The sequence below is a fragment of the Solea solea genome, chromosome 6 (genome assembly GCF_958295425.1).
Source record: "Solea solea chromosome 6, fSolSol10.1, whole genome shotgun sequence".
In the NCBI taxonomy this organism is placed as follows: Eukaryota; Metazoa; Chordata; class Actinopteri; order Pleuronectiformes; family Soleidae; genus Solea; species Solea solea.
In genome coordinates this window covers 26,378,290-26,405,601 of record NC_081139.1, presented here as the reverse complement: position 1 = coordinate 26,405,601, position 27,312 = coordinate 26,378,290, and the positions used below count along the sequence as shown (strand labels likewise).

The following is a 27,312-nucleotide window of genomic DNA, read 5'->3' as shown; positions in this document are numbered from 1 at the left end:
GTATTTCCTTCCTTTACATTTCATGAAGTGAAATGAAATTTCTAGCTGAAAGATTGGACTGGAGGTTGGACAAGTGTACCTAATAAAGTGGCTAGTTATCTAGATTTTTTAATTGCCTAGGTTTATTTTCACCAGTCAAGCACATTTGATTAAAAAATAGTGTCACAACTAGTTCACCAGGAGTTGTTCTGGTCATTGGTGCAAACGGCAAAAGATGAAATTAAATTAAAATAGAAAATAAAGATTGGAGTGCACTTATTTACAAAATGAAAAAATTAGGGATGCTCTATATTGGGTTTTTTGCCAATATATTAAGAGGAGTGCTTGGGTTGCTATCTTTTATTTTGCTGTTAACATGCTATTTTTTTATATTCATGCCGGAGAAGATGTGAATATAAAATATGGAGGGCAATAAATGACATAATAATAAATGAAAGAAAGAATGGATAAATAAATACAGAAATAAATAAAACAATACACGAATGAATTAATAAAAGAATAAAAACTTAAGTAAATAAATACAAAAATAAATTTAATAAATTTATTTATCAATGGGATTTTTTATTTATTAATTAATTTATTTATGTATTTATTTATTCATACATTCTTTTTTCCCCTTTTATTTATCATCATATCATTTATCGTCCCCCAAAAGCTGCAGGGGGTGTTGGCGTAGAAATCAAGGCGGCTGGAGGCGGCCCCGTTTAAAAAAAATAAAAAAAATAATAATAATATGGCGTGTAATTGTGGTACAACAGCGCCACTCGGTGGACGTCCCTACACATTGCGTGCCGGTATGAGGTTTCCGGTGTTATGGCGACCGCCGGCAGATGAACACAGTAGTCACGACAAAGTGGAGGAGAGTAAGCGGACCAGTGTGTGTTTGTGTCCAGGTAAAAACTGTCACCGCAGCCTCATTTACCACATTAACTCTAACATTATCACTCAAAGTTTAACATTATCTCATTAAACCGCTTCTTCCTTTTGTTTTACATTTCCACATTAGTGTGAATGAAGAACTAACGCTAAACGTTAGCCCGATTACTTCATATTAAAACACACTAGCATGTGTCACGTCTGTTTGTACGTGTTTTATACGTCATAAAAACAAAATACGTCATAAAAACGAAGTAACTCGTGTGTTACAACTTAACGCGTGATTGTCCGTCGTTAACGTTACAGTCTACAACAGTCTTAACGTGACTGTGGTCGTTTAAACACGTTAACTCCACTAACTAGCAGGTTGTCACAGCTAGCGGAGTGTGATGATTACTCACACACACACAACAGTGAAGCTAACTAGCTGAACAGCTAATTAACGGCAGGGGCGGTTCTAGAACCAAACGACTAACGGTTAAAGTGACTTGGGTGGGCTTTTAAATCAAATGAATTGATTTAACCATAAAACAATGATATTTTATTTCTCCATCACTTGACAAAGAATATTAACTGCCATTTTATTTGTGCTGCTTATAGATATGACATCAGGGGACCGATGTCATACGTCAATCATGACGTATTAAATTATCATAAAAATGAGATTTAGATAATTTTAAAGTGTCTGTGGTCTAATGTGACAATTTTAACGTCACACAAACTATAAATCATCACATTTCATTTCAACAGATTTTAACTATGAAATAATGAAGTGGCTGCAACTAATGATTATTTCTTTCACAGTTGATTAATCTGCCATTATCATGTCCATGATTAATTGACCAGTTGTTTGGGCCATAAAATGTCCATAAATGTGGAAACAAATGGTCAGTGTTTCTAAATCCTTGAATTAATGATGCTGAAAAAGTCTTTCTTTGTCCACAAGCCAAAAACAATCAGTTTCAATTGTTTTATTTTTGTTACATGGAGAAAAGGAACCAAGACATTTTTCACATTTAAGAAGCTTAAAAAATATATCTGAGAACTTGTTTTATTGTGCAATAAAGCCAATAATTTGAATATCAGAATTATTGACAATTAATTCCAATCTAATGTAAATATGTGCAAATGTTCCCAAAAGCTTTTGTTAAAAAAACAACAACAAGGTTTTAAGATGTTTTAAAAAAAGGTAGAAATGTGATTTGTCTAAGATCATTAGGGAAAGAGTTCCAGAGTTTGAGGGCTTTAATAAAGTCCCATTACCCCAGTAGAGCTGCAACTAATACTAAATTAATTTCCAACTATTTTGGTAATAGGTTCATTCGCGCTGTGTAACAAATAAATCATTAGAACTGATTCATTTGGGGGTTTTTTTTGTGGACAAAACCAGACATTTGAGAACATCATCATTTTGAGGTTTGGAAAACAAATCAACATTTTCTGACATTGTATAGATCAAAAAAAAAGTAATCAATTAATTGAGAAAATAATTGACAGATTGATGGATTAGCAGCCACACAGGAGTTTTCGATTGATCATTATTAATCAATTATTAAATTGTCAACTATTTTGATAACCAATGAATCAGTTTGAGTGTTTTTCTCTGATTTTTCAGCTTGTTAAATGTGGATATTTTCTGGTTTCTTTGCTCCATATAACAAATAAATCATTCAAACTGAATCATTTTTGGTTTGTGGACAAAAACAAGACATCATTTCCAGGTCTGGTAAACACAGATCAACATTTATTGGTATTCTACAGAGTAAAAAGAGCAACAAATAATCGACACCTACAGTCGAGGCTGCTCCGACAACAAGTGAGAAACAAAGTAAGAAATACTTCCTGCGACATGAACTTTCCTTGTGTGGACCTCAGATCCCACAGGGGACCCACTGTTTCCACACATGTGTGTTTATAATACACACACACAGACATGCTTGTGCTCAGCTGCTGTGTGTGTGTGTGGTTTCCAGCCAGGATTACACACACACACACACACACACTCTCTACAGTCTCCGTCTCTTATCGTCCGACAGAAGGCTGTGAGGACTTGGCAGCTGTGTCTCACATGCCTGTGGAATCCTGACTACTATGCTGCTCTTGGTGGCGCTGGGCATAGTTTCTTGTCACACTGCGGTCACCTCCACGGAGGCTGCGAACAGCAAGCGCAGACCGGCCGCGCCGCAGCTCAACTACAGCGGGATCTCCCTGCCGCCGGAGCACGTGCCCTACTTCCTCTTCAACAACAAGAGGGTCGCCAAGCGGTGTCGCCTGGACCCGCTCTGCCCTTTTAAAGTAAGATATGTGCGCTGTCAATGTAGAACTTTCTAGCAGGCAAAGCTATTTGTCTTTCATTCTATTTATCTGTTCATTGTTGTAACTGGTATCAAAGCACCGTTGCCTTTAAAGTGCCTTTAAGGTGCATCGTCAAAGCCATTGCTTTCGTATGCGCCTTTGTAAATCGATCTATCATCAGAACCTGTACGACTTGTCGGTTTTATAACCTGACTGACTCTCTAACTGACTGTGGTTAGTAGCTAACAAACTGTCTAACTGCTAACTGACTGCTGCTTAACCGTGTATGTGGAATAAACCTTCAGAAAGACAGTCGAGTTGTGCCCGCCGTACTTGTTCTGGTTACCCTTTCCAGAAGGGAGTATTGAGCTGGAAAGACCAACCAGCAGAAATCTGGACAGTCAATATCTCGCTGCGGTGCAAAAGTCTGAGGTGACCTCTAGGTTTGTTGTCGGCCTTACTGACGTCACATCCTGTGTGTTTTTTTTTGCTTATTCAGCTTCTTAAATGTGAATATTTTCTGGTTTCTTTGACTCGTATAAACAAAACGATTACTAGGCACAGCCCCAGATTGCTCAGTATGACTTTTTTCATGTCCGATACCGATGCCGATATCACAACCTCGAGTATCTACTGATACCGATATCAGTCGGACAGCAATTTTACTCCCTAACTGTGGAACAGATTTGAATTTACATTTTTACAATGTCTCTATAATCAATAATGGAAAACAAAAGCTGTTTTAGTCACTTGGTTTTCTTTTATTATAGTAGAACAATTCATTGACTAGTATGAAATTCTATTCTATTGTAAATAAACCCATTCCTAGTCACAGTTTACGTTTCCTCTAGTTTTAACGAGATGTTCTCTGGATGTAATCATTTTTCTTTTTCACACAGGATGCACTGCGGGACTCGTCGGCCTGTTGGGGATATGAGAAGAACTGCGATCCAGGGAAGCGCTTCAGCTATCCAGTCTGTACCAAAGCCGACTCTGGATGGTACTGCTCCTCACGTCACAGTCACCGTGTTCTCGTTTCATCCTTTACAGTTCACATCATTTACTGACCACACTCTCACTGCAGCCGTCCTATGACGTGTCAGACACTCCAAGTATCACAAATAGTCATAGTCTTTTATTCATAGGCGCTTCATTGTTAGCATGCATCACCGATCTGCCCACATCTCTGCTCCGCTGTCAGGGCTCGGTCACTGGAGGCGGCTCGGGAGATTTTCTGGGAGCAGGCGGATTTTGGCTACGTCAAGGAGCGTCGCTCCGAGCTGAAGACTCTCTGCAAGGCCAGCGAGCCAGTGAGTCTGCTCATTTCCTTAGTTCCCACAGGCCCGACTGAGTCAACAGGAACAAACAACAGGTAGCAAAGGGACGCAGTGATCAACAGGAGGCCACAGACAATAGGCCGGCATTTTCTGTCCTGTTGGAAAGTGGCGGTAGAGACCACTCTCATAATCTCCAATTTTGGAAGTTTATTTTTTATTAATAGTTGAATTGTTGCATGTTCTCTCCGTGTTTGTGTGCATGGGTTTCCTCTCACAGTCCAAAAACATACAGATTTGGCCAATTGGATGCTCTAAATTTCACCTTATATCAGCTGAGATTGGCACCAGCCCTACCCCGTGACCCTCGTGTGAGGATAAAGCTGTTTAAGTGCGAGTGAGTCGAATTGTTAAAGGTTAAGTGAAAAATCCAACGTTTTGAGAAAAAAAAAGTTAATTTAGTCATGATTTTTTCACATAATTTCAAAATAAAAGTGTTTGTTTTGATATGGACTGATAAATAGTTAACAATATAAACCTATTTAAAAAACATGAGACCTCTGGTGTAAGCTAAAACTTCAACATCATGTCTTACGTCTTATCTTAAATATGTTCCAGGGTCAGTCTACATTAAAATGCAGCAGCCACGCCAGGTTCTGTAAGGCCACAAACCTTTACCTGGACTTAAGAAAGCCACGCAGAGGTCATGAGAGGTCAGTACAAATCAAAGTTGTCCACTTTTTCCTTTAAAGAAATCCTACTAATACCGGTGCATAGTTGCCTGGTAGTTGGAACGTGATCTCTGTTCCCCCCTCCACACAGATACAAGGAGGACTTCTTTCAGCCGGGGGAGATTGGAGGCCACTGCAGACTCAACAAGCGAGCACTTGCCGCACAGGGAGAGCACAAGAGCCCCCTGCAGTCCTGGTGAGGCAGGACACATCATGCATGTTTTTATATGATTGCATGGTTAAAATATCAGTGTTGTTGTGAATAGAAACTGTGATGTATCGTTTGTTGTTATGTACTGAAATTGCCTGTGTGTGTGTGTGTGTGTGCCTGTGTGTGTGTGTGTGTGTGTACACACTGAAATGCATAGTATTCAAAATTGGGCGGATCTATCAACATGGTAGCGCTCCATTTTATTATCCACCCTGCAGGTTAGCTCATTGTCTCTGGAAAAAGATTGGTATTTAGTATGGAGCCAGAGCAGCGACATTAAGTTTTGGCACTGAAAATTACGGAAGAGTATTAAAAAAAAACGGCATGAATTCTGAGAAAAGAAGTCAGAATTCTGACTTTCTTTCTTTATTTCTTCAGTCAGAATTCTGACTATTTCTCAGTATTCATGCTGTTTTGTTTTTTTCTTTTTTCAACCAAAAATGTTCCATTGCGAAATAAAACACAGACCGTAAAAAAATTATTATATAAAAAAATTTATTTGGATTTTTTTTATATATTACAATGTGTTTTCATAAACTAAAAAAAAGCCTTTTCCTACGTTTATATATTGTCTGTACTCACTCATATCACCTGCAATAAATATCTAGATTATAAAAATCAAACATGAAAAAAAAAGGACATGTTCACAATTCGAAAAAAATGTGTACGTCATCAACATGTACACGTTGTCATCGGGCTAGTGGCGCAATGGATAACGCGTCTGACTACGGATCAGAAGATTCTAGGTTCGACTCCTGGCTAGCTCGAATTTTTTTTTTTTTCCCCCACATTATGGGTTACTGGTCAAGAATACAGTACTTATGTTTCTTAACAAAGTGGGTCGCGGGACGGGACAATACCGTTTACACCGGGAAATGTTGCGTTCAGGTTCCGCTCTCTCCTCCCCACAAACACGGTGTAGCTGCACAGGGCTGTCTGTCTCATCACAACTGGGGATTTCACTGCGAGGCTCCGCTTCCGCCTCTCCGCTGAAATCCAACCTGTATGGGGGTTCTTTTATAGAGAAAAACACAGTCTTTTCGAGCACTAAACTCGCTCGGTTTGATATTTGTTACTGAAACGGTGGCTTCACGCTGCGACTGGCGCGAGGCCAGCCGTTAATATCTATACCGGACTTCCTTCTCTCAGTGACTGACGGGCGAACGCGAGTTCGAGTCTCACTCTCCCCGGAAAAATCGTCTACGCTCAAATTCAGTTGAGTTTGCTACACGTGTGCATGTTTAAAACTAACTACATGTAATACTAAAAAGAAAAACGTTAAATGACCGATAATTACATTTACCATATAATTTAATTTAAACCAGACTTCTCCCCGTGACTGACGGGTGAACGCGAGTTCGAATCCCACTCTTCCCAATAAAGTCTTCTCCACTCAGGTTCAGTTGAACATGAAATTTGAAAAGAAAAAAAATCTAATGAATGTATTAATTGTACCAGAGTTAGCGTGCTGCTAATTCACATCTGGGCAAACATATACAACCAATATTAGTTTGGAGTTCAGTAACAATTTATGAAACATTAAGTACATTTTAAATAAAACAAACAAAAAGAAAAATATATTGTTCTGATTTTAACCTGAAACGTTTTAAATATTGATGATTGATGACCAGCAATTGGATCTACCTCCAGTTGAAAGCCCTTAGACCTGTAATGGTTTAATTATTTATGTACTTAATAACATTGTTATGGGTTTTATTTCCATGTCAATGCAACATTTTCACAGTTAAATGTTTCTCACTGACAACATGTGTTGTTGTTTTTTTGTAGGTATGCTGAGCTTCAAACATACACAGAGCTGGACTTTCATCCCACAGAGGACGGACACTGTGAGATCATCATTGAAAAACCGACCGTGTTCATGAAACTGGACGCAGGTAAGCCACAGAGATTGCTGCTAATTCTGCAGTATGCACACATTTCTGCCTTGACAGTCTACTTACATACACTGAAAGCTTTGACTGCAGATATAAAATATAAAGCTACAGCCTCTAAAAACAGACTGATGACAGTTCTATCGATGCACATTTACATGTATGACACACTGACAGTATAATAACTGTGTTTTTCTGACAGGGGTAAACATGTACCACCACTTCTGTGACTTTGTCAACCTCTACATCTCCCAGCACATTAACAACTCCTTCAGCACAGACATCAACATTGTCATGTGGGACACGGTAGGTTGTCATGTGTTGACGTGAGCAGTTCAAGCTGAGGGGGGGGGGGGGGGACATGTCTGTTATTATATATGAAGATGACAGCAGTTCATTAACGTCTTACCAGTTTGCATTTTTTATGTTTTCCTCGCAGTCGGCAGCAAATGAAGATAAACATTTCAGATGTTCGTGCCACGTCGTTATTTATCTGTCAAAAGTAAAACACGAGGCTGGGTTTTTTTTCTCCATGTGGCCTGCCTGCAGTGAAGCACTGATCACCTCTTCTTAGTCACATTTACAAAATAAATAGAATAAACTAGGCTGGAGTTTTAAATCTGTTCTTTGATTAAAACACAAGATTTCTGTGAAACATATAAAGGTAGTGAATGGCGACAGTCCAAACACAAATAGTCTGTTCAACAATATAACCAGAAACACAATGGCCTGGAAATACCCAGTTACTGCAAAGTGGTAGCAATACACAAAAAGACCGCTAGGGGGTCGCTACAGACCACATAACACTCATGGCGGCATTATAAACTAGATAATTGAGGATAATTAATGTATATCTTCGGTGTTGTTAAACCGCCCTTCATTTCTATAGTGTGTACATGACAGTACAGGACATAGTGAACACAGTTGAGCACACAACACAAACACATATTCGTGACAGTAAATTGTAGTGTGTGTGTGTGTGATCTTAAGCAAGCAATTAGGGTTTAAACGATCACTGCACAGTGTTTGTTTGAGGCTAAACTGTCAAGCAGAACATGTGACGAAATACAACAAGCATAAAGTGAACGGCACTTACGTAGGCACTCAGTTACAGAGCCTTTCGAAACCTGTGGATCGCCGATCGCTGCGTCTGTTACATAAGCCACTCTAACTGTAGCGCGCACCTCACGTGCTGCGTCAGTACTTCAGGGAGTTTATGCTGCGTGTCGCTAGACTGACCTCTAGGGGCAGTGCAGGGAAGTTTGCACAGATACTATCAGTTAAAAAGACTTAACAATGGAGGAAGTACTGAACAAATCATTTTTTTTAATGAACTGATTCTAATGATTCACTTACACTGAAAACAACTGCTTTAAAAGTCACTGGTCACTCGTTTGTGTGTATGACGGTTTGTGCAGCCGTGCAGTGATGACTCCGCCCACATTTTGTATTTGAAAACCAACCTAAACCATGCCGAGGCGAGGTGAGCCGGGACCATGGTTGGACCATAGTTCTCTAAAATCTGCATTTTGTGCCTGCACTGCAGTCAGTGCATGAAACAGAAGAAGAAGATCAGAAAAACTGGATGTGTTAATGAGTTTTATGATTTATATGCGAGAAAAGTACGTTGTACTACCTCATGTGCTAGGAGGTGACCAGTGAGAGATTTTATATATATTACTATTATTATTACTTTATTTTTCTTATTTTCTGGTCGACCATTTCGTAAAAAGGCCAAAACTGTCAGATTATATAGTCTACACCTAGAAACTAACACATATACCGGTGATTCCCAAAATGTGGGCTGTGAAAGGTCATTACATTTAAATAAATAAGTAATTAAATAAATAAATATGTTTCAATTTTAATTCATACATTGTTATAAACCTTTCAAATTATAGTCCAGCTGTAGTACTTACCACATGCATGTGTTGAAAGATATGCAAATTCAGAGATTAAGTGAAGTGGACTGATTATTAATCTGCACTGATTTTTATTTTCTACATAAAAACAATAATATATATATGGGAATTATTATTGATTCTAGTCTCGTGTGTGGACCTCAGAGGATTTTCAGATTTCAGAGCGGGCCCTGGCCGGCACTCTTTAAGTTTGGCAATGGCTGGTGTAAACGTTACGCATGAAAGACACAAACGCTAATTTTGCTCCAGATTACTATTCTCACAGTTGTTGTTGAACAAGTCAGTGGTACGATTGTCTGATGAAGACATCAGGGGAGAAAACAGCGGTTATGAAAAACAGAATGATTTATGGACAGCCTCATCCGGTCTATTGTTCCCCCCGCTGCCGCGCACAGAGGTAAAGAGGGAAAAGGAAACAGAGGAAAAGAGGAGAGAGAGAGAGAGAGGGAGATAAAACTGACAGGAAGAGAGAAAGAAAAGCAGTGACCTTTCATCGCAGACTCCATGCTGCAACCAAACAGGCTCAGTGCCTGTCAGTGAGTGTGCAAAACAAAAAAAGGTTTGGAATAAAACGCAGAAAAGCTCCGGAAAATACAATTTATTGCTTTGTTTTTCATCTCTGTTGTTAACATTTTAACATTTTAACCAGCATTTGTTCTTTTCTTTCTTTTTGCCAGAGTTTTTATGATTATGGAGATTTGTTCAGAGAAACATGGAAGGCCTTCTCAGAGTACGACATCATCCACCTGAAGACCTATGACTCAAAAAGAGTAGGTATTATTAACTGTGTGTGTGTGTGTCTCTGTCTGTGTGAAGGTGTCTTTGTCCCCCTACATGAGGGTAAACCTCAGCTGACCCCACACTGAGACAAACAACTCTCACATACACACCCAGTCAATTTAGAGTGTCCAAGATAACCTCTGCATGTTTTTGGACTGATGGAGGAAACCAGAGAACCACGAGGAGAATATGCAAACTCCACACAAATTTACCCTCAGTCGGACCATTGTGTTGTTTTAGTGAAAAAAACAAAAAAAAAAACAAGCTGGATCTGAAATGACTTTGTAGGAAAGATGACAGTTGGTATCCCGTCATGTTCTTCATTTATCTGCTCTCGCTTCTCTTGCAGGTGTGTTTCAAGGATGCCTTCTTCTCCCTCCTCCCAAGAATGAGATACGGACTCTTTTACAACACGCCTCTCGTGAGTCCCCCCCCCCCCACGTCTCACAAATGTTTGTGTGTGTCTTCGCTTGTGTAGACAATTAAACTCCCCCAGACCCGGACAGCCGTTTCTTTTTTAAATTTTTTTTCCTCACATTATTCTGATAAACCCACGCAGAACGTGCACTTCCTTGCACTTCATGAATGTTTATGCGATGCATTCAAAAGCCCGTATCATTTAAATGATAATTCCAAGGAGATTACCGTAAAGATGATGCCATGTAAACATCGCCGCTGCCTGTATTATATATTTTTCAGCCAATGTGGTGCTACACAAGTGTGACCACATTCAATTTACCCTCAATTCAGTTCAAATCTGCAAGATATACCAAATAATAACCATTTTTAATGCAATATTTGGGTGTATTGTATTGAATGGATGGGGAAATCAGTATCAAAGGTGACTGACATGGACACCTTCTGTTTGTGACGGCAGATCCCCGACTGCTCCAGTGATGGCATGTTCAGAGCGTTTTCTCAGCACGTTCTCCATCGGCTGAACGTGCAGCGAGACGGGCCAAAGGTAAGAATAGCATCTGTTCTCCTGCACCAGTAAATGCCATGAACAGTCGGTATCCAACTAAGGTACGCTCCACTGACTCTGGTTGTAGTTTGACACTGATCACTTTATTAGGAACATCTTCTAATCGCTTCCAGCTGGCTTTCTTCGCTAGGAGGTGTAACGCTGCCCCTCACAGTTCAGAGGGGATTGATTTTAAATAATGTTGACAGTTACATCAACCAACAGCAGCGTGATTGTCACTTCTGTCTGCATTAGAGCTGTAATCAGGCCTTAAAAGTTAGGCTCGACAAGTACATTTTGATTGATCGACATTATTCAAATGTTGCGCACGCACACAGCTCTTTTGCCTTTTGTCAAGAATGAGTCATTTACATTTACATAGGCCACTTGGAGGCCGAGGAGGAGGAGGAGGAGAGGGTTCTTCTCCGGAGAGCTCTGGGTCTCTACTCCCCACGTCTGGTGCAGAAGAGTGCGGGAGAGCATGTGCATGAGAGTGTGACAACATTCTCTCCTGAGTTAAATTCTGGCCAGACGAATGTCGCCATCTTGTGGCGGTCCTGTATTATCACTTTACGTGCGCGCCAGTCTTTCTGAGGGGAGTCCAGGGCAGAGCCTTCCAATAACAATTTAAAAAATTCTGCTTTATGGCAGAGATTGTTTTGTTTCAGATATATACATTTCTATAAAATACTACAACGTAGGTTACTGTAAAGAAATGGTTGTTTGTCCTGTTCCAGAGTTCACCGGTGTCTTTGGCTTGTCAACAATAGCTCCGCAACATGTATTTTTCAACAGTTGTAACAAAAAAGGACTGTAGGCTACTTTCTTGCAACACCTAGTGGTTTGAATGTTAGTGACAGACAGTAGATCGGCCTCACTCTCTCCGTTCCAAATGACATCCCGAAAACCCTGATCTGAGCTAAATGGAATTCATCCGTTTGGTGATTTTCCACCTGTGGTTTTCCGACTGTAACCTAATCAAAATGGCTGCTGTGCAAAGGGCCCCACTCCAGTTCGGTCTAATTTTACCGCGAACAACTATTTCAGTCCAATAACTGCGATACGATTGCTTAGAAGTTTACTCTGTCCTTTAACGGCTGCACAAAGATGGCATGAGTGAAAGAAGCATGTGACGCAAACATCTCACATCTGTCAGGGATTCACAGCAGCTGTTGTGACACAGGTCACAGTCAAAAAAAAACAGAGGTGCAAACGATCAAATTCACGTCGGCTGAGTTCCATTTAGCTCCCCCCCCCCCCGTTTTACGGTGCGTGCTGGTCCACAAATGGCTCCACTCTCTTCCCTCATTAACACGTTATATTCACCGACACATTGGTGTCACTCATCGCCTTCGACCTAATGTGATGCCCTGTCATTTGATGAGCTTAAACAGCCAGTGTGTGTGTGTGTGAAGAAGTCTTTGTTTGGTGTGCTTACACTGTGCTTTTACCTCATCTTCCGCCCTCATTCTGCTCTTTAATGCCCTGCTGACAGCTGAGATATGAACATTGGAAAGGTTTAAACGCAGTCTGTCCCTCCTGAGCCACAGGTTCTTGCAGTCACAGCTCCCCGGTGGTCTTGTTGTCGTCTTCTCTGTCTCTCTCTCTCTCTCTCTCTCTGCCGTCTCTCGTTGGTTTGGTTCCCAGTAGGGGAATTCTGCATTCTGGAATCCTACATTTATTTATCATGCACAGTAAACATGGACTGTAGCTTAGCACTGGCGGGTGATGCACTCTTCTCATTTTAACTTGGATTTTATTTCAGTCTTTTTGTGCCTCTTTAAAGCAATTTCAATCCTCGCTGTGTTCATATGAGGCAAAGGAGCGCGTGCATGAAGTGCTATCTGTGCATGCTGAGACTCACAGCATCATCTACAGGGCCTCAGTGGCGGCTTCAGGGAACACTGAGTGTTTGGGCCATTATCATTACAAATGTGCAATATTTATAACAACACAAGTTTTGCTCGAAGAAAACGTGAAAACTTATCTGATGACGCGAATGCTGTGTCCCCCGTGTGTGTGTGTGTGTGTGTGTGTGTGTGTATGTGTGTGTGTGTGCCCACTAAATTGTTGAAAGTCCATAGACACACTTGTAAAACCGTGCAATATTAATGCTCCAAAAAACCCATAATGCATGTCCAGATTTCGGCTGGCTGATCCTTTCAGCTCAATACTGCCTTCTGGAAAGGGTAACCAAAAAGGCGGGCACAACTCGTCTGTCTTTCTGAAGGTTTATTCCACATACACAGTTAAGCAGCAGTCAGTCAGTAGTTAGACAGTTATTAGTTTGACGTTAGACAGTTAGTCAGGTTGTAAAACCGACAAGTCATACAGGTTGTGATGATAGATAGATTTACAAAGGCGCATACAAAGGCGATATATAACAAAACATGGCTTTGACGATGCACCTTAAAGGCACTTTAAAGGCAACAGTGCTTTGATACCAATTACAACAATGAACAGATAAATAGAATGAAAGATAAATAGCTTTACCTGCTAGAAAGTTCTACAATGCATCACTGTAGGCCGATCTCAGTTTCACAGAACTATACTGCATCGGTTAAACAAATAAGCAATTTCAAGTTTCAGAAAGCAATACTTACGTTACAGCAACTTTGATCTCCTTTCTCAACCAGAAGAACAAAATTTGCCTTTGACTGTTTTTAGTGCGGTTACCTGATGTTATTTTGAATAAACTAGACAATTATGATAATATATCACACGTAATGTTATAAATTTGAAGTATTATTAAGCAGCTGCCCCCAAAAAAAATCCCTAAAAAGTCTCTGGGAATGACTGTGGTAGGGAACTACGTTCATTCTTATAACGACAGATAAAAACTTGTGTTATCCACATTATTTGTGTGAATTATGGGCACAACTTCCTGTCTCTGAAGCAGAAACGGTGTGTTCCATGGTGACCGGACTCTAATCCCCAAGAGCGATAGTGAAATTTTTATTAAATGTAACTCTAAAAGTTAACTATAAAGAGTTAAATTGACTCTTTTACTGTTACTTTAACACTGTCACCCTGCTTTACTTTACTACATAAATCACATTAAAGCAATGTGACGCAACACTGTTTGTATTTTCCAAAATAGTAACACATTTAAAGAATTAAATGAACTCCTTTTGTTAGATTTACTGTGTATCGTGGGACGGGAGGACGGCCCACAGAAGACTCTGTTGCAACTCTGAAGACTCTGAAGCGATAAACAATGGGAAAAGCTCCGAGGCGTGTCAGTGTTTACACAGCAATAAGGACGCTTGTGTTTTGTTGAAGGAGGTGGGGACACAATCTTGTTTCTTTAAAGGCAGAGAAAGAGCCAAGTCAGAGCCTTAGTGTCCCAAATCACCCAGAATAAAGTATATACATCTGTGTAGATTCTTCTTTATCCAGGACATGTTTTTCTAAAAGTCACTGGGAGAGACAAACTGCCAATGAACTAACCACAAACTTTCAGAACTGAAGAAACAACTTCAAGAGCTCTACATGACTGGTTTCTGGCTTCTGGATGACTTGCGTTTTATACATATATATATATAACTCTCCAGTGTTTCTCATAAAAACGATAGCAGGTTTGTCGTATCTGTGCGACCTATAAACTCCGGTAACTTCTTCCTGCCCGTGGAGGAACTCATTCATGGCATTTGCTGGATTTATGCTCAGAGGCTTTTGGGCGAGACACGGGGCTGCTGGCGATAGCAGTGCGGTGACTAAATGAGAGGTCTTGTCGGCCCTGACCCTGTTCCAGGATCCCTCCTTTCATCCAGAGATTAACGACACATCTCACGCTGTCTCTTTCTTCTGTTGTGTTCTATTCATCCAGCTCGACTCTTGTCCTCCGGCTCCTCCCGCTCCTCCTGCTCCTCCTCGTTTTTTTTAATGGCAGCTTTTTAAAAAAATGTTTCAATAGAAGAGGGGAAATGACGTGGTCTGCATACAAACACTCGATTAGGTTAGCACACATAACCTGATCAGCCACTCTTTAGGTCGTTCAGGCGTGGTTCAAAATAGAGTTGACTTTTTATTTAATAAACAAAAATCCAAAAGAACACGAACATAACGCAGTGTGAAACTGACCCGAACACATGATCCAACAGAGGATGCTGCTGGGAGCAATGTGTGGAACGCTGCACATAAATAAATCAAAACCAAAGTACAGAGAGAGAAAGGAATCCTCAAAAAGTAAAGTAAGAAACAGCAAAAAGAGGTGTCCATTTAAATCCCTTTAATGGACAGTGTAATGGACGGCGTGTCCAGTTGCCTCCAGCTTTCTGCAGAAGATCCTGATCTACTGGGATTTTCACGCACAACCACGTTTAGATTAGAACAGGAAAATCAAAAAAAAAGAGAAAGGGATCGACTGTTTTTGAAGGTTCTTAGTCATCGAGGTCATATACAAGATGAAGACGTCTCACCTCTCATCCAAGGAGCACAAGAAGAACTGAAGATGCCTCCTGGATGAGAGGTCAAATGTCTTCCAACGTCGGAGAATGTTCTGATGATTTTTAGATTTGAACGAGTACTGGCCGTAAGAGACGATATCCAGTGAGCAGTCGTTTTCTGGGAGAAAATGCCAGTGGGCGAGAGCCAGAGTATAGAAAAGCAACAACAACTCAAATGTTGTTACATTCAAAGTGTAGAGAAGAACTTTGAAACAGAACGGTCACAGCAGCTGGAAAACACACAGGTTGTCACTCCTGCCACTTTATAAGGTGTCGTCTGTACCTAATAAAGTGGCCAGTGATGATTTATTCGGTACGGAAGGAGAGAGAAACTTCTCTGCACTCTGAAGAGCATATCAAAAGAAGTAAACCCCTGTTTTTTTGTGTCCACTTAAGAAATTACCGATTAATGTGATTGTATCTGCTCCCTCTCAGCTGTTCAGCGAGAGACGACCGAAAAGAAGAATCAGGAAAATATAAAAGAAAAGAGAGCAAAGGCTTGAGATTATTGTGAATGAGCGTCGCCTGTCTCTTCTGTCCTTGGCTGATTGATTATCGAGTGCGTTGCTTTTTTCAGGCGGGGCGTGTTCGTGTCACCGTGCTGGCACGCAGCACAGAATACAGACGGATATTAAACCAAGCGGAGGTGAGTCCGGCTCCACCTTCTCTCCCTCCCTCCCTCTTACTGCCTCGTGCACTTCTCCCTCCATCTTGCTCTCCTACCTGTCCTCCCTTTCAGTCTCTTTCTCTCTCTTTATAAAACCCTCCCACTCCCTCGGCCCCTCCCCTGTCGCTGTTAAGTGCCTATTTAAAATCTCATTTGCTATAAACAGCTTGTGTGTGTGTGTGGTTACTGCCCGTGTGTGTTTGGTCTCTCATTGATCAGACAACAACGCCCCCTTCTGTTGTTGTTACAGCTGGTAAATGCCCTGAAGACGATACCTTTACTGGAGGTCAATGTGGTGGACTACAGATACAAGTGAGTGACGGAGCGTTAGCGTTAGCCACATTATCGGCACTGTGACAAGAGTAAAGCGTTAAAAGGTCCAGGTGTGGTGGTCACCCTTTCCAGACTCCTCTCTGAATGGAGTTGCTCGCGGGTTCTCTCCGGTTTCCTGTCACACTCTGGACACCGTAAACTGACTTTATTATAATTATTGTCCGTCTTTGTGTTATTAATGACCTTCATGTGTAGGATAGGGAGACCGAATTCACTGCCTGTAAGTATGTTGTCGTAGCCGTAGAAGAAGCCTTTTCTTTGTACGTCAGACAAGGCCGTTGCTTTGCGGAGGCTGCCATCGCGTGCCGCCATGTTTCTACAGGAGCCCGCATGGACAAACCAGCTACAGCTCGACTGTTGTGTTTTGAAGCAGAAGCACGTGGTGCAAGTAAAGTAAAATGGCTCCAAAAGAGGTCTAACTGAGCCGCACGTGTGTTTTTTTTATATTTTGGAGCCGAAACCTGCTACGCAAATACAAAATACCAGCTTTGCATTAACCAACGAAGAGGAAGCAGGAAATAGCAGATAGTTGTGAAAGAGTCTGCAGTCGAGGTGTCACTAATTCTAACACACCGTACCTTTGAAGTGTTTTCAGTTATGTAACATGACCGCACGGCTGACTCAATGGCGGTGATGGATGTGTGTCTGTCTCTCAGGGATGTTCCCTTCCTGGAGCAGCTGAGGATCACCCACAACTCTGACATCTTTATAGGGATGCACGGGGCCGGCCTCACACACCTCCTCTTCCTCCCTGACTGGGCTGTCATCTTTGAGCTGTGAGTGACACTTCCTGTCTGCCAGCATGTGTGTGTGTGTGTGTGTGTGTGTGTGTGTGTGAGTGAGAGGGAAATGGGGGGAAAAGACAAAAGAAAGAAAGAGCATTCTGTGTCCAAAAATACCCCCACATTTTCTTGGAGTAGGACTTTTTAATGCCTTTTTAACCCGACCTGACCCGACACCTGAAAGGAGCAGCCAAGGCTTCATCCACGCCACTACATTTTTATTTAAAAACACATAAATCAGGCCCTGGACACACCGGCACGTCCACACTGCCTTGGCGTTTTAAGAGCCCCAAAGACAAAGAAGTGTGGAAACACTTTTGTAATAGAAAGAGTAAAAGTGAGGCAGACTGAGGGGAGGAGAGAAAAGAGATGAAGTGCCTGTGCTTCTGTCCTTCTCAGATATAATTGTCAGGACGAGAGCTGCTATCAGGATTTGGCTCGGCTGCGGGGCGTTCGATACGTGACTTGGCAGAAAAGGGACAAAGTGGTCCCTCAGGACAAGGTAGGGGAATCTCCCGCCGCTGACGAGCGCTCTCTCTGTTCATCTCGTATACACACACACACACACATGCATCAGCAGGCACACGTTTAATTATGTGCAATTACACACACGGCAGAACCGTTGTTTGCGTGTTTGTCGCCTGAAACGACAGCCTGACAACACAAACACACACACACACACACTGTATTTCTATGCTTCTGTTTACTCTCCTCTAACACTTCCCCACAGGGTCACCATCCCACCCTCAACGAACACCCCAAGTTCACCAACTACTCCTTCGACGTGGGGGAGTTCATGCGCCTCGTGCTGGAGGCGCTCGATCACGTCACGCACCATCCGAAATGGCGGCGCCACGCGCCTCGCGATGAACTCTAGCCTCTGTGACCCGCAGGGGTGTGAGGATTACAAACATGTAACACGCTTAAAGGTCCAGTGTGTAGGAATCAGTGACATCTAGTGGTGAAAACTGCACTGTACTCCTCAAACAACAGGACTCCTCCAGAGAGGAGGGGTATGTCTGCGACGAACATTTGAGTGTGTGGGATGAGTGATGAAGTTCTGCCCCCTTCTTCACTCACTTGTAGCCCCGCCCCCCCAGTTCCGCCTTCTACTTCACACATTCACTAACTTGTAGTCTTGCAGTTTACAGAAGGGTATCAAGGAAGTACAGTGGGTTTATGTGGGCGGAAGGCAGCCTCTGTAAAGCAAGGCCCTCACCTAAAAGTATATAAAAGGCTTTTTCTATGTCACACACTGGACCTTTAACATGATGCTGCCTTTGTCTGAACATTTTATGTATAAGTTTGTTTGCCGTGGAAAGCGCTTGGACAGCAGTGAGATGTCTGTTTTTCTTCATTATCTCCACCGCGTCAGCTTCGTCCCGCGCAGGTTAGCTAATGAGCAGCTGTTGCCTCGTCCCGTCGCACACGACGTCCTGTCACGTTCCATCAGTGTCACTCGGACGCGAGCCTCTTCACAGTCGTCGACAATCGTACTGGAGTTCCCGGAGCACGTCCAGCGTTAACTGCTCTAATATGATAGAAGGACTGTCACTACAAAACTTAGATTTCTTTCTTTCTTTCTTTGCCGTTAGTTTGTTGTATTTTGAAGTAATGTTTGAAGTGACAGTCAAAAAAAAGGGACACTATTTGTGTAATATCGTGCACATGGAAGTAGATTAACACTTTAAATGTAAACCATCGTCATTGTCAAATGAGTTCACACACTCCTGGTTAAGTCTGTTACCTCCACACGACTCTCGCTACGGTCAGCTCTGGCGTCGCCCATCGCTGCACACAGGAAGTGATTTGTCCTACTTGAAGACGGACATGTAACGGGTTGGAGTTTGACTGAAAAACACAATGAAGTTTACCGCTCGCTAAACAATCCTCGTCTTTCCGGAGTTTTGACGAGACAAGCGCTTCTCGACTCTCTGTCTCCGGTCAGGTCTGATAGTTTTGCTTGACAAAGCCCCGGACGCCAGACAAATAACGTTACATCGTCTCCGTTCGGGAAGACCGAAACAGCAGAAACTTTAAGAAAAACAAAAATGAGGGACGTTCGGTAAGTGAGACACTCCCACTGTTTCCTCTCTGTCAGTATTTTGTGCGAGTGCATGAAGACGCTCAATCACGTTAATATCATGTATTATTAAACACACTTTTATGCATTTTATCATCTTTTGTCTGATGAATATCTAAACGTCGTATTTCAAACCTATCTTTCACAGTTTGGCTCCTTCACTTGTGTCAGTTATTATTTAAACAAATGTCTGTTTTGCACTTTCTTTTGAATCATTATTATTATTGTTATTCTCAGTGTAGTTTATATTAGATGCTGCTGTTAGTACGTTTTGTATTTTTTGTAACAAGCACAATTTGCATGCAATCTGGTGCAACGCACACGAGATCAGACGGTGAATTTCTCTCTCTCTTTTTTGTGCGTTTCTCGACCTCTCGGTCAGCTCGATGTTGAAGTCGAGTCGGACCTGCGTGCGCTCGTCTTCGTCGGTCAATTTCACATCCAAAGCTGTGTTAACTTCTTTTTTGAAATAAAGAATTCCTACAATGCTGTTGTAGCATGTCTTCTGTCTGTGTCTGCCATATTAGGCATGAGGGATGGAATTCATCTTAATTGAATCATCTTTTGATGTCTGTCCTTGCGAGGGGGAAGAAGTGAAGCGGGTTCTTGCTGATGTCAGACAGCCTGGTTATTTTACTAAGTTCAGGTCCAAAGAGAGGGAGGGAAGGGGGAAGGGGGGCTCCTTGCAAAATGGCACTAGTTAAGTTTTTGCTGTTACCATAATAAATCTAGATGGCCTCAAAAACGACTGTGAGGAAACAGTGGGGCGCTGTGGCCACATGAGGGCAGTACAACACCACGCATGAGGGCTCAATCTTCACCCCTTGCACAGTGTGATGGAACCTGACAGTCCTGCTCTAACTTATGCACAAATAAATCCACTGTCACAAGAGGGCAATGTTTGATAAGCTGCGTTTGCTTTCAACATCGCAAGTTTGGTGTCAGCAGTCGAGCTGCCTGCCTGCCTCTCTCTTCTCTTTTCTGCAGATGTTGTGTCTGAACTTTCCGAGTATTGACAGACACTGGGCCCTGGTGTCTGGCGTGGACACTATTTATGGCGCCGCTCGAGTTACTGCCCGGTGACCTCGTGAACAAATGAAGGGTCTCCACGCAGGAAATGGGGAACCAAGACGTCTGTTCTCGTTAACCTCCGTGGTGCCTTCAAATCCACGTCTGTCCAAGTCCTGCTGTGTCGGTGGCGAGCGAGGCCTGCTCGAAGAGGTGAGGTGAGAGGGTCGTCCATCAAAGGTAAGAGTTTACAAAGACAGGAACATTCTCCTGTGTGTGTGTATGTGTGTGTGTGTGTGTGTGTGTGTGTGTGTGGAGTGTGGTCCGTCCACGTGCGTCACCGCTTGAGTAGTTTCAGCACACTTTCACAAACTAACAGACGAGGACCATTTACCGCCTCTGGAATGTTACCACTCTGACGTCTTTTTTCGACGGCCTCATTTCGTCGCACCCTTAAATAATTAGCGACGTTACATGTTGCCCTTTTCCACGGTGGCCATTTTGACATGTGCTTCAGCAGGAGAGGAGCACAGATGTCACTGATCACATTAATGGCGGCTCCAGTCACTTCATGTAAATGAGGACAGAAAGTGAGGAAGATCAATGGCGGTGATGGCTCCATTCCACTTCTTTAGTGTGTGTGTGTCCCATACCGATACCACAACCTTACCAATGACCCGATGGCTCCGGTACAGTCGTTTTTTTAAGTGCTTTAAGCGACAGCAACATATTTATGCTGTAAGTCATATATATATATATATATATATATATATATACACACACATATATATATATATACACACATACATACATACATATATACATATATACATATACACACACATATATATATACATATGCATATATATACATATATATGTTTTTTTTGAAAATCTATATTATTTAATTTAATACAATACATTTAATAATTTTTTTCTCATCTATGTTCTACAGTTAAGTTTACTGTCAAGTTCCCATCAGCAATGAAAGGGTTACTGTCCTGAAACTGTTATCCAATCAGAATCGTCCGTCTCTATTAGGCCCGGTTAGCTGGCTCATTCATTGGTTAGGACTTCGCGAATCCCAGAGAAGTCCTAGCTATGTGTTTTGGTTTGGAGAGTGATGGGCAAATTGACCAATCAGGGTTTGATTTTAAGTGGGCGGGCCAAAAACAAAACATCTAACAGCGCATTTCTAACTGCAGACCACAGACCATGGATGTATTATAAGAACTGGATAGAGCACCACCCCCCTGGTTCCGTTCATTCCTATGGAGTTGCTGACCCAGTGCATATGCCAAAAAAGTTTTTGACTTCCGCATTTATTTCCAGGTTGTGTAGCGCATGAGCATGCGCAGTAGTGTTACCCCCCATGATGCCTTTCGGCTATGTGAACGTGCCGTCCGTGTGCTCGACTTGCTCGGCGCGTTAAAAAATGTAAAAGGAAACTCCTAATTGCCTTCATTTATTCACATTTCTCGTAAAGTTTTCACATCGTACGTTGCCCGACAGTAGCGCCGCTCCCGAGACGCTATGACCGCGCTTTGCTGTGCTCGTCACTCTGAGAAATAAGATCTTTCTGGGCTTTTTATGGCCTTTAGGAAGGTTTTATCAAATATGAAACTCCATGAATTAAAAATATAGAATATAAATATCTATACATGCCTATGTCCATGTCTGGAGGTGTCCTGTGAACAGTTTTAGAGGCGTCTCTTTTACGATTGTGGTCAATGGGAAAATTGCTTTTTGGGCCCGGGAGTATTTTTTGTTGCAGTACACGGAAGTGGCCACCAGGACAAAATTGTCTTCAAGGCAGAGGGGGGCGGTGCTCTATTCAGTTCTTATAATACATCTATGCCACAGACATGCTACACAACACGCCCCCAGAGTGGTGAGGGAGGTTGAGAGACAGTAAAATGGTGGCGGGAGATGAGAGCGATGTTGTGGCTAGCTTGATAGCATCACCTTTGTCAATAATAAAAAATGCAAGTCCAACTCCAGAACTGGAATTTAAAGAAAAGGTTATGAAAGTGGAAAGACATTTCAAGACCCAAAATTCTTATTAGTTGGAGACGTGCGCACAGCGTACGAAGCTGCACAGTGAAAACTACGGGCTGCACTTTGACTTCAGCAGGCTCAAGATTGAACTGACAGTCAAGTCAAAGGACAAACTTTACGATGCTGCTATCGCCCACTTCACAAGGAAAGACCGACGAATAGATTTGGTTTTCATGTAAGGTAGGTCTATGTTGTAAGTCACATCAAGGGCGTTTTTATTTTTATTTTCTGGCTTGTGTCTTCCCTCTCCCTCCTCTGTGATTGTCTGTCCCGCCCTAATGTTTTCCACCTGTGTCTGATGAGTTTCACCTGCGCCGTGAGCGCTTAATCCAGCCTCCTGAGTCTATATAATCTCCGTGCAGCTCAGTTTACCTCGGTTCTCTGGGGTTATCTGTTCAGTTTTGGTATATTGTGGTAAGAACTGGGTTCTGTTTGGGTTTGTTGTGTGATTGTGGGCTCCTTGTATTCTGGGATTTTATTTTTTGTTGTCTTTTATTTTAAGAAAAAACATCCTGCATTTGGTCCCTCTCTAAGAAATATGGCAAAAGCAGAGGCTTCATTTTAAAAACACAGAGAAATGGTGTGACGTCACTCTCAGTGTGCTCTTCCATCATTAATATTTGTTCCCCTATGCCTTTTAAAGGCAGAATGTTGCATAAAGGACCTCTTTTTACTATTTTTATTTTTTACCACAACAATTATTTCCCCACTAAATAGGGACAAAGTTCATATTATGATACATGATTAACACTTATACCAACTTTCGTTCATGTACATGAAACACGACAAAAAGTCACCTAAAGAAAGCTGATTTTCATTTTCGCAAGCCCCGCCCACTTCAATTTCAAATAGTGGGGGCCTGCCCCACTATTTTTACATGTCATTTTTGAGAAGAACTTGAGAACTTGAGAATAGTTCTTCAGAAGAACTATTTGAGAAGTACTGTATTAAAGTAAGGATTGTGCCTTTTCCCCCCCATGATAATTCCAAGATTAAAGTCAGAATTCTGGCCTTTTTTTATTTTGTTTCCAAAAAAACATTATCATGTGTCCTTAATTCTCACCAGTAAGAATGTAGAAATGACTGTAATGTACTTCTTTACTATACATTTTATTTGAATTTGACAAATGGTTATAAAGACAATGTGTCTTTATGTCTTTATATAAAACTGGCTCCATAAATGAATCCCATGCCCTGATTAACCTCCAGAGTGTGCTGTTCCCCACCAAATGCTGCTGGTGCACATTTATGAAAACAACAGGTGAAACACTTGTTATCTTCAATAGTTTCTTGGTCTCTTGTCTGCCTCTATAAGCTGAGAAGGGAACCTTGGAGTGTGTTGCCGGATGCATCTGACCATAACTGGCCAAGGTTTTCCCTTTGATATTTATAGATGGTATTATATACAGCAGGATTGGCAATTTCCCTGATGTGCACAATATACCTGTAACACGATGAGCTCAGTCTGGTGGGGTGGGGGGTGGTGCAGCCTTGAGTGTGCAGTTAACAATGGTATTAATAACATACAACACAGGCTCAGCGGAGAAAATGTGATGTAAATTAGCAGCCGTGGACAGACAAGATCCCGTGGGTGGGGGCGAAAGAGAAGACGCAAGGATCCTCAGTGGTGCAGGCTGAGGTGTCACCTTTCAGGGCACAGGCCCCTCAGCCGCATCTTAAAAGGCAGTGCCCCTGCAGCTCGTGACAGCATGCGTCGTTCAGCGGGCATCGCTGTCAAGCGCCACATGCTTGTCTTTGTGTTACGGAGCGGGAATGGACTGCTGCTTCTCAATGCCACGCGTCTGCTTACATTCTCAAGGAAGACAGAGACATGAAGAGACACTGGCTGTCCAACTCCACACCACACTGTCCAGGCCCTGGAGTCACGATAACAACGAGGGAGGCCAGTGTTAACAGAGAAAAGTCATTTTAGCCACTTCATAAAATCTACACCTACTTAAATCTACAATATCTGAATATGTGAATGTTTTTAGTTTTATTTCATCATCAGACACTCTTTTCTGAGTGGAACCTGAACTGTTCTTTTATAACAGGACTGGGTCATAATATGGTCAAATATCTTATCACCATATACTTTTATATTTTATATAATATGCCATATTGAGATATATATATATATATATCTACACATATGTGCTTATATATACATATATACACACATATGTGTGTATATATGTATATATATATGTATATATGTATATATATCTACACATATATGTGCTTATATATGTACATATATACACACATACATACATATATACACACATATGTGTGTATATATGTGTATATACTGTATATATGTTTATTTAAAGGATGAAAAAATGACAAAAAAATGGATATTGTAAATATATTTAAAAAGTAAAACATTGTTTGAGTACACACACATACAAACACAAACAGGATACTCTGCCATCATGTGTGTTCTTTATGATTTCTCCTCTTTCCTTTAACTTCTCTTTCCTTGTCTGACCCTCGACCAGAGGAACTGCCCTGCTTAGTAACCTCCCCTCTACATCACTTCCTGTTCCCGCCGGTGGCAATTGTTCTGAGGGAAGGGAAGGCAGACGGGATGGGGAGAGAGGAGGTTGGGGGGAGGTTGTTAGTGGTCCTTTGTTCCCGTGTCTAGCTCACCTGGCTGACCCCCACCTTACAGTTGTGACCCCTGTGGGTCTGGCAGAGCCAGTCAGACACCCTGCTGGTGCCTGTTTCCTGCCTGGCTGACTGACAGGATATTCATAGCGTGCAGTTAGAGTTAGACTGCTCGTCCCAGCAGCCAATACAGTGCACTGGCTTTAACAAGGACATTTCCACTGTTGTGATGTCACTCATCTTCACAAACATGAATACAGTTCCTCTTATGCCACTGCCACAATCATATTATGTCTGATATATCTTATCACAATATACTCTTTTACATCATTCAGTATCGATGTACACTCACTCATCTACCACTGTATCCTCTTCATGAGGGGCACGGGGACGTTATAATATAAATCAAATACATTTTTTGTAAGGCTGGGTGAGATGGCTGATAAAAAAAACATCTGGATTTTAGTCTCTATATCCTGATATGTGGATATAAAGCTGCACACATAACATGTTTATGAGTGACAACACACTGTAAATACACTCTAAAATAAAATATAATCTGGATTACATGATCTCAAAATACACTTGTTATTACCATCCATCTTCTTCTGCTTTGTCCTGCACATGAGGGTCATTTCAGATAATACCTGCTTTATTTCTTTGGGATATATAACCCTTTAACACCTAAGCCTCAAAATGCCTGTCTGGACCTGTTTTGTGTGCTTATTCGAACTGTAAAAGGGCCAGAAAATGCCCTGTAAGTGCTTTTGCCCTTTTTCCCAGAATAACGTTCACCTTTTGGCAGTTATTTACAATAAACTGCATGTTAAAATAGTGTATTAACACTTTAAAATGAAGAAAAACAAAACGTTTAATTCAGAAAAAAAACATTGTAGTTGTACATGAACACAGATTTTGTGTGTTAAATTTGAAATTTGAATAGCATAGTAAATAGTAAAGTAAAATAGTTAAATAGTATAAAACATATTTAAAATAACATTTGAGTTTTTGTGAAATGACCGTAATAACCACATGTTGGCTGTGACGTGTGCTTGTGCAAACGTGTTGTTGGAGGGTTAATGAAATTTACTATAAATATGGTCAAATTCTGCTACAACACAAATAACTAGGTTATTAAGTGAGGTTTTCAAATATCATTTTGTGATATAATTTTGTTCTGTGTAGAATATTTCATTATTCATTATAAGTGTCCAGACTACACGGAGAAAAGAACGACGAGATGCAACAGAGGTTACAGACGAGAGACGACTCAACCGGAGGAAGACCTGGAACTTCCTGCAGACAGAACCGGGTGGACCTCATCATCCTTTATTTAACCAGGTAAAAACGCAGCATGAACACAGAACGGTTACACCAAACACACAAGACACAAGTAAAATACGAGAGAGGGATTACATGATTACACAGAGTAATCACAGGAACCAACTGAGCTTATTTCTCTCGTCTTTTATAATTGATGGAGGAGAAAAGAAGAAAAGATTTCACAAAACATGTAATGTACTGTATTTCACTCATTTATTCAACATGGCAAATATGATGATTATCAATGCAACAGCCTTTAAAACCAGGAGAAGTCATCCCAGATACTTTATGGTGATATGATGAGATCCAAAATATCAGACCAGGTCTTGTCTCATGTCCCCATATAGATATAATACATATAATGCTCACATGTCTCACATGTATGGTTTCAAATGATTCAGTTAGAAAAGCATGAACAATCATCATGAAGATTGCTTTGTTTTTGTGTAAACCTGCACACCGGCAGACACACAATCCAACATCCAGCATGCTTCATGTCATCAGGATGTACCGCTGTTCTTTATGTGGGCATCACTGCACAGCAACACATTCTCAAAAAACGCTTCCTGGTGTTGCTTAGGACATCAGTGGTCACGTGGACAATATCTCTGTCACCCTGCATATTTAGAGTTATTCCTCTTATTGTGAGAGCCGCACAATAACAAGAGAGGCTGTGTATCAGTCTGCAGTGTGTGAATAAAGTGCCGTAGGTGAATGTGTTGTTGCCGTAACGAGCTAATTCGAGCTAAAGGAGCTAGCGGTCTTCGGTGGTCTCCTTACTGCGGTTCGGGGGTCTGCCAGCTTGGTTGGTAACACTGCGTACATCATGACTTGGATGTGGGGAGTGCGTGGAGAAATGATCCAGGCTGCGTTGGATACGGAGAGGCCGCTTGGAGACGGAGAAGCGCACAGCGCTCGCCATCCACTCAAAACGGAACGTTAGCCTACTACTCTTTAGCCCAAACAAGTGTGTGCAGCGTGCCTGTTGTGTTGTTTCCGGTCTAGCTAGAGCCGGTGTGGTGTTGTAGTTTTTCCTAACGTTACTAGTTGTTGCAA

The 27,312-nt window shown here is 41.6% G+C and overlaps 1 protein-coding gene and 1 non-coding gene across 2 annotated transcripts; both read left to right on the top strand.

Annotated features, from left to right (window-relative positions):
• The first annotated feature begins 770 nt into the window (after positions 1-770).
• On the top strand, positions 771-19,746 carry eogt (EGF domain-specific O-linked N-acetylglucosamine (GlcNAc) transferase). The gene is made up of 16 exons (XM_058632568.1): positions 771-893; positions 2,913-3,171; positions 4,071-4,171; positions 4,373-4,481; positions 5,064-5,158; positions 5,268-5,372; positions 7,176-7,282; positions 7,482-7,585; positions 9,879-9,971; positions 10,331-10,402; positions 10,859-10,945; positions 15,971-16,039; positions 16,311-16,372; positions 17,050-17,169; positions 17,575-17,677; positions 17,906-19,746. Exons 2-16 carry the CDS (start codon positions 2,968-2,970, stop codon positions 18,050-18,052), a joined length of 1,578 nt encoding a protein of 525 aa, XP_058488551.1. The 5' UTR covers positions 771-893; positions 2,913-2,967; the 3' UTR covers positions 18,053-19,746.
• Positions 6,082-6,154, top strand: trnar-acg (transfer RNA arginine (anticodon ACG)). The gene has a single exon. It is a non-coding gene; the product is annotated as a tRNA-Arg (tRNA).
• Positions 19,747-27,312: the final 7,566 nt, after the last annotated feature.

Coding starts and splice junctions, on each gene's coding strand:
- eogt (XM_058632568.1), top strand. CDS start 2,968: ATGCTGCTCTTGGTGGCGCTGGGCATAGTTTCTTGTCACACTGCGGTC. Junction 5,373..7,175: donor AAGAGCCCCCTGCAGTCCTG/GTGAGGCAGGAC, acceptor GTTTTTTTGTAG/GTATGCTGAGCTTCAAACAT. Junction 17,170..17,574: donor TGGGCTGTCATCTTTGAGCT/GTGAGTGACACT, acceptor TGTCCTTCTCAG/ATATAATTGTCAGGACGAGA.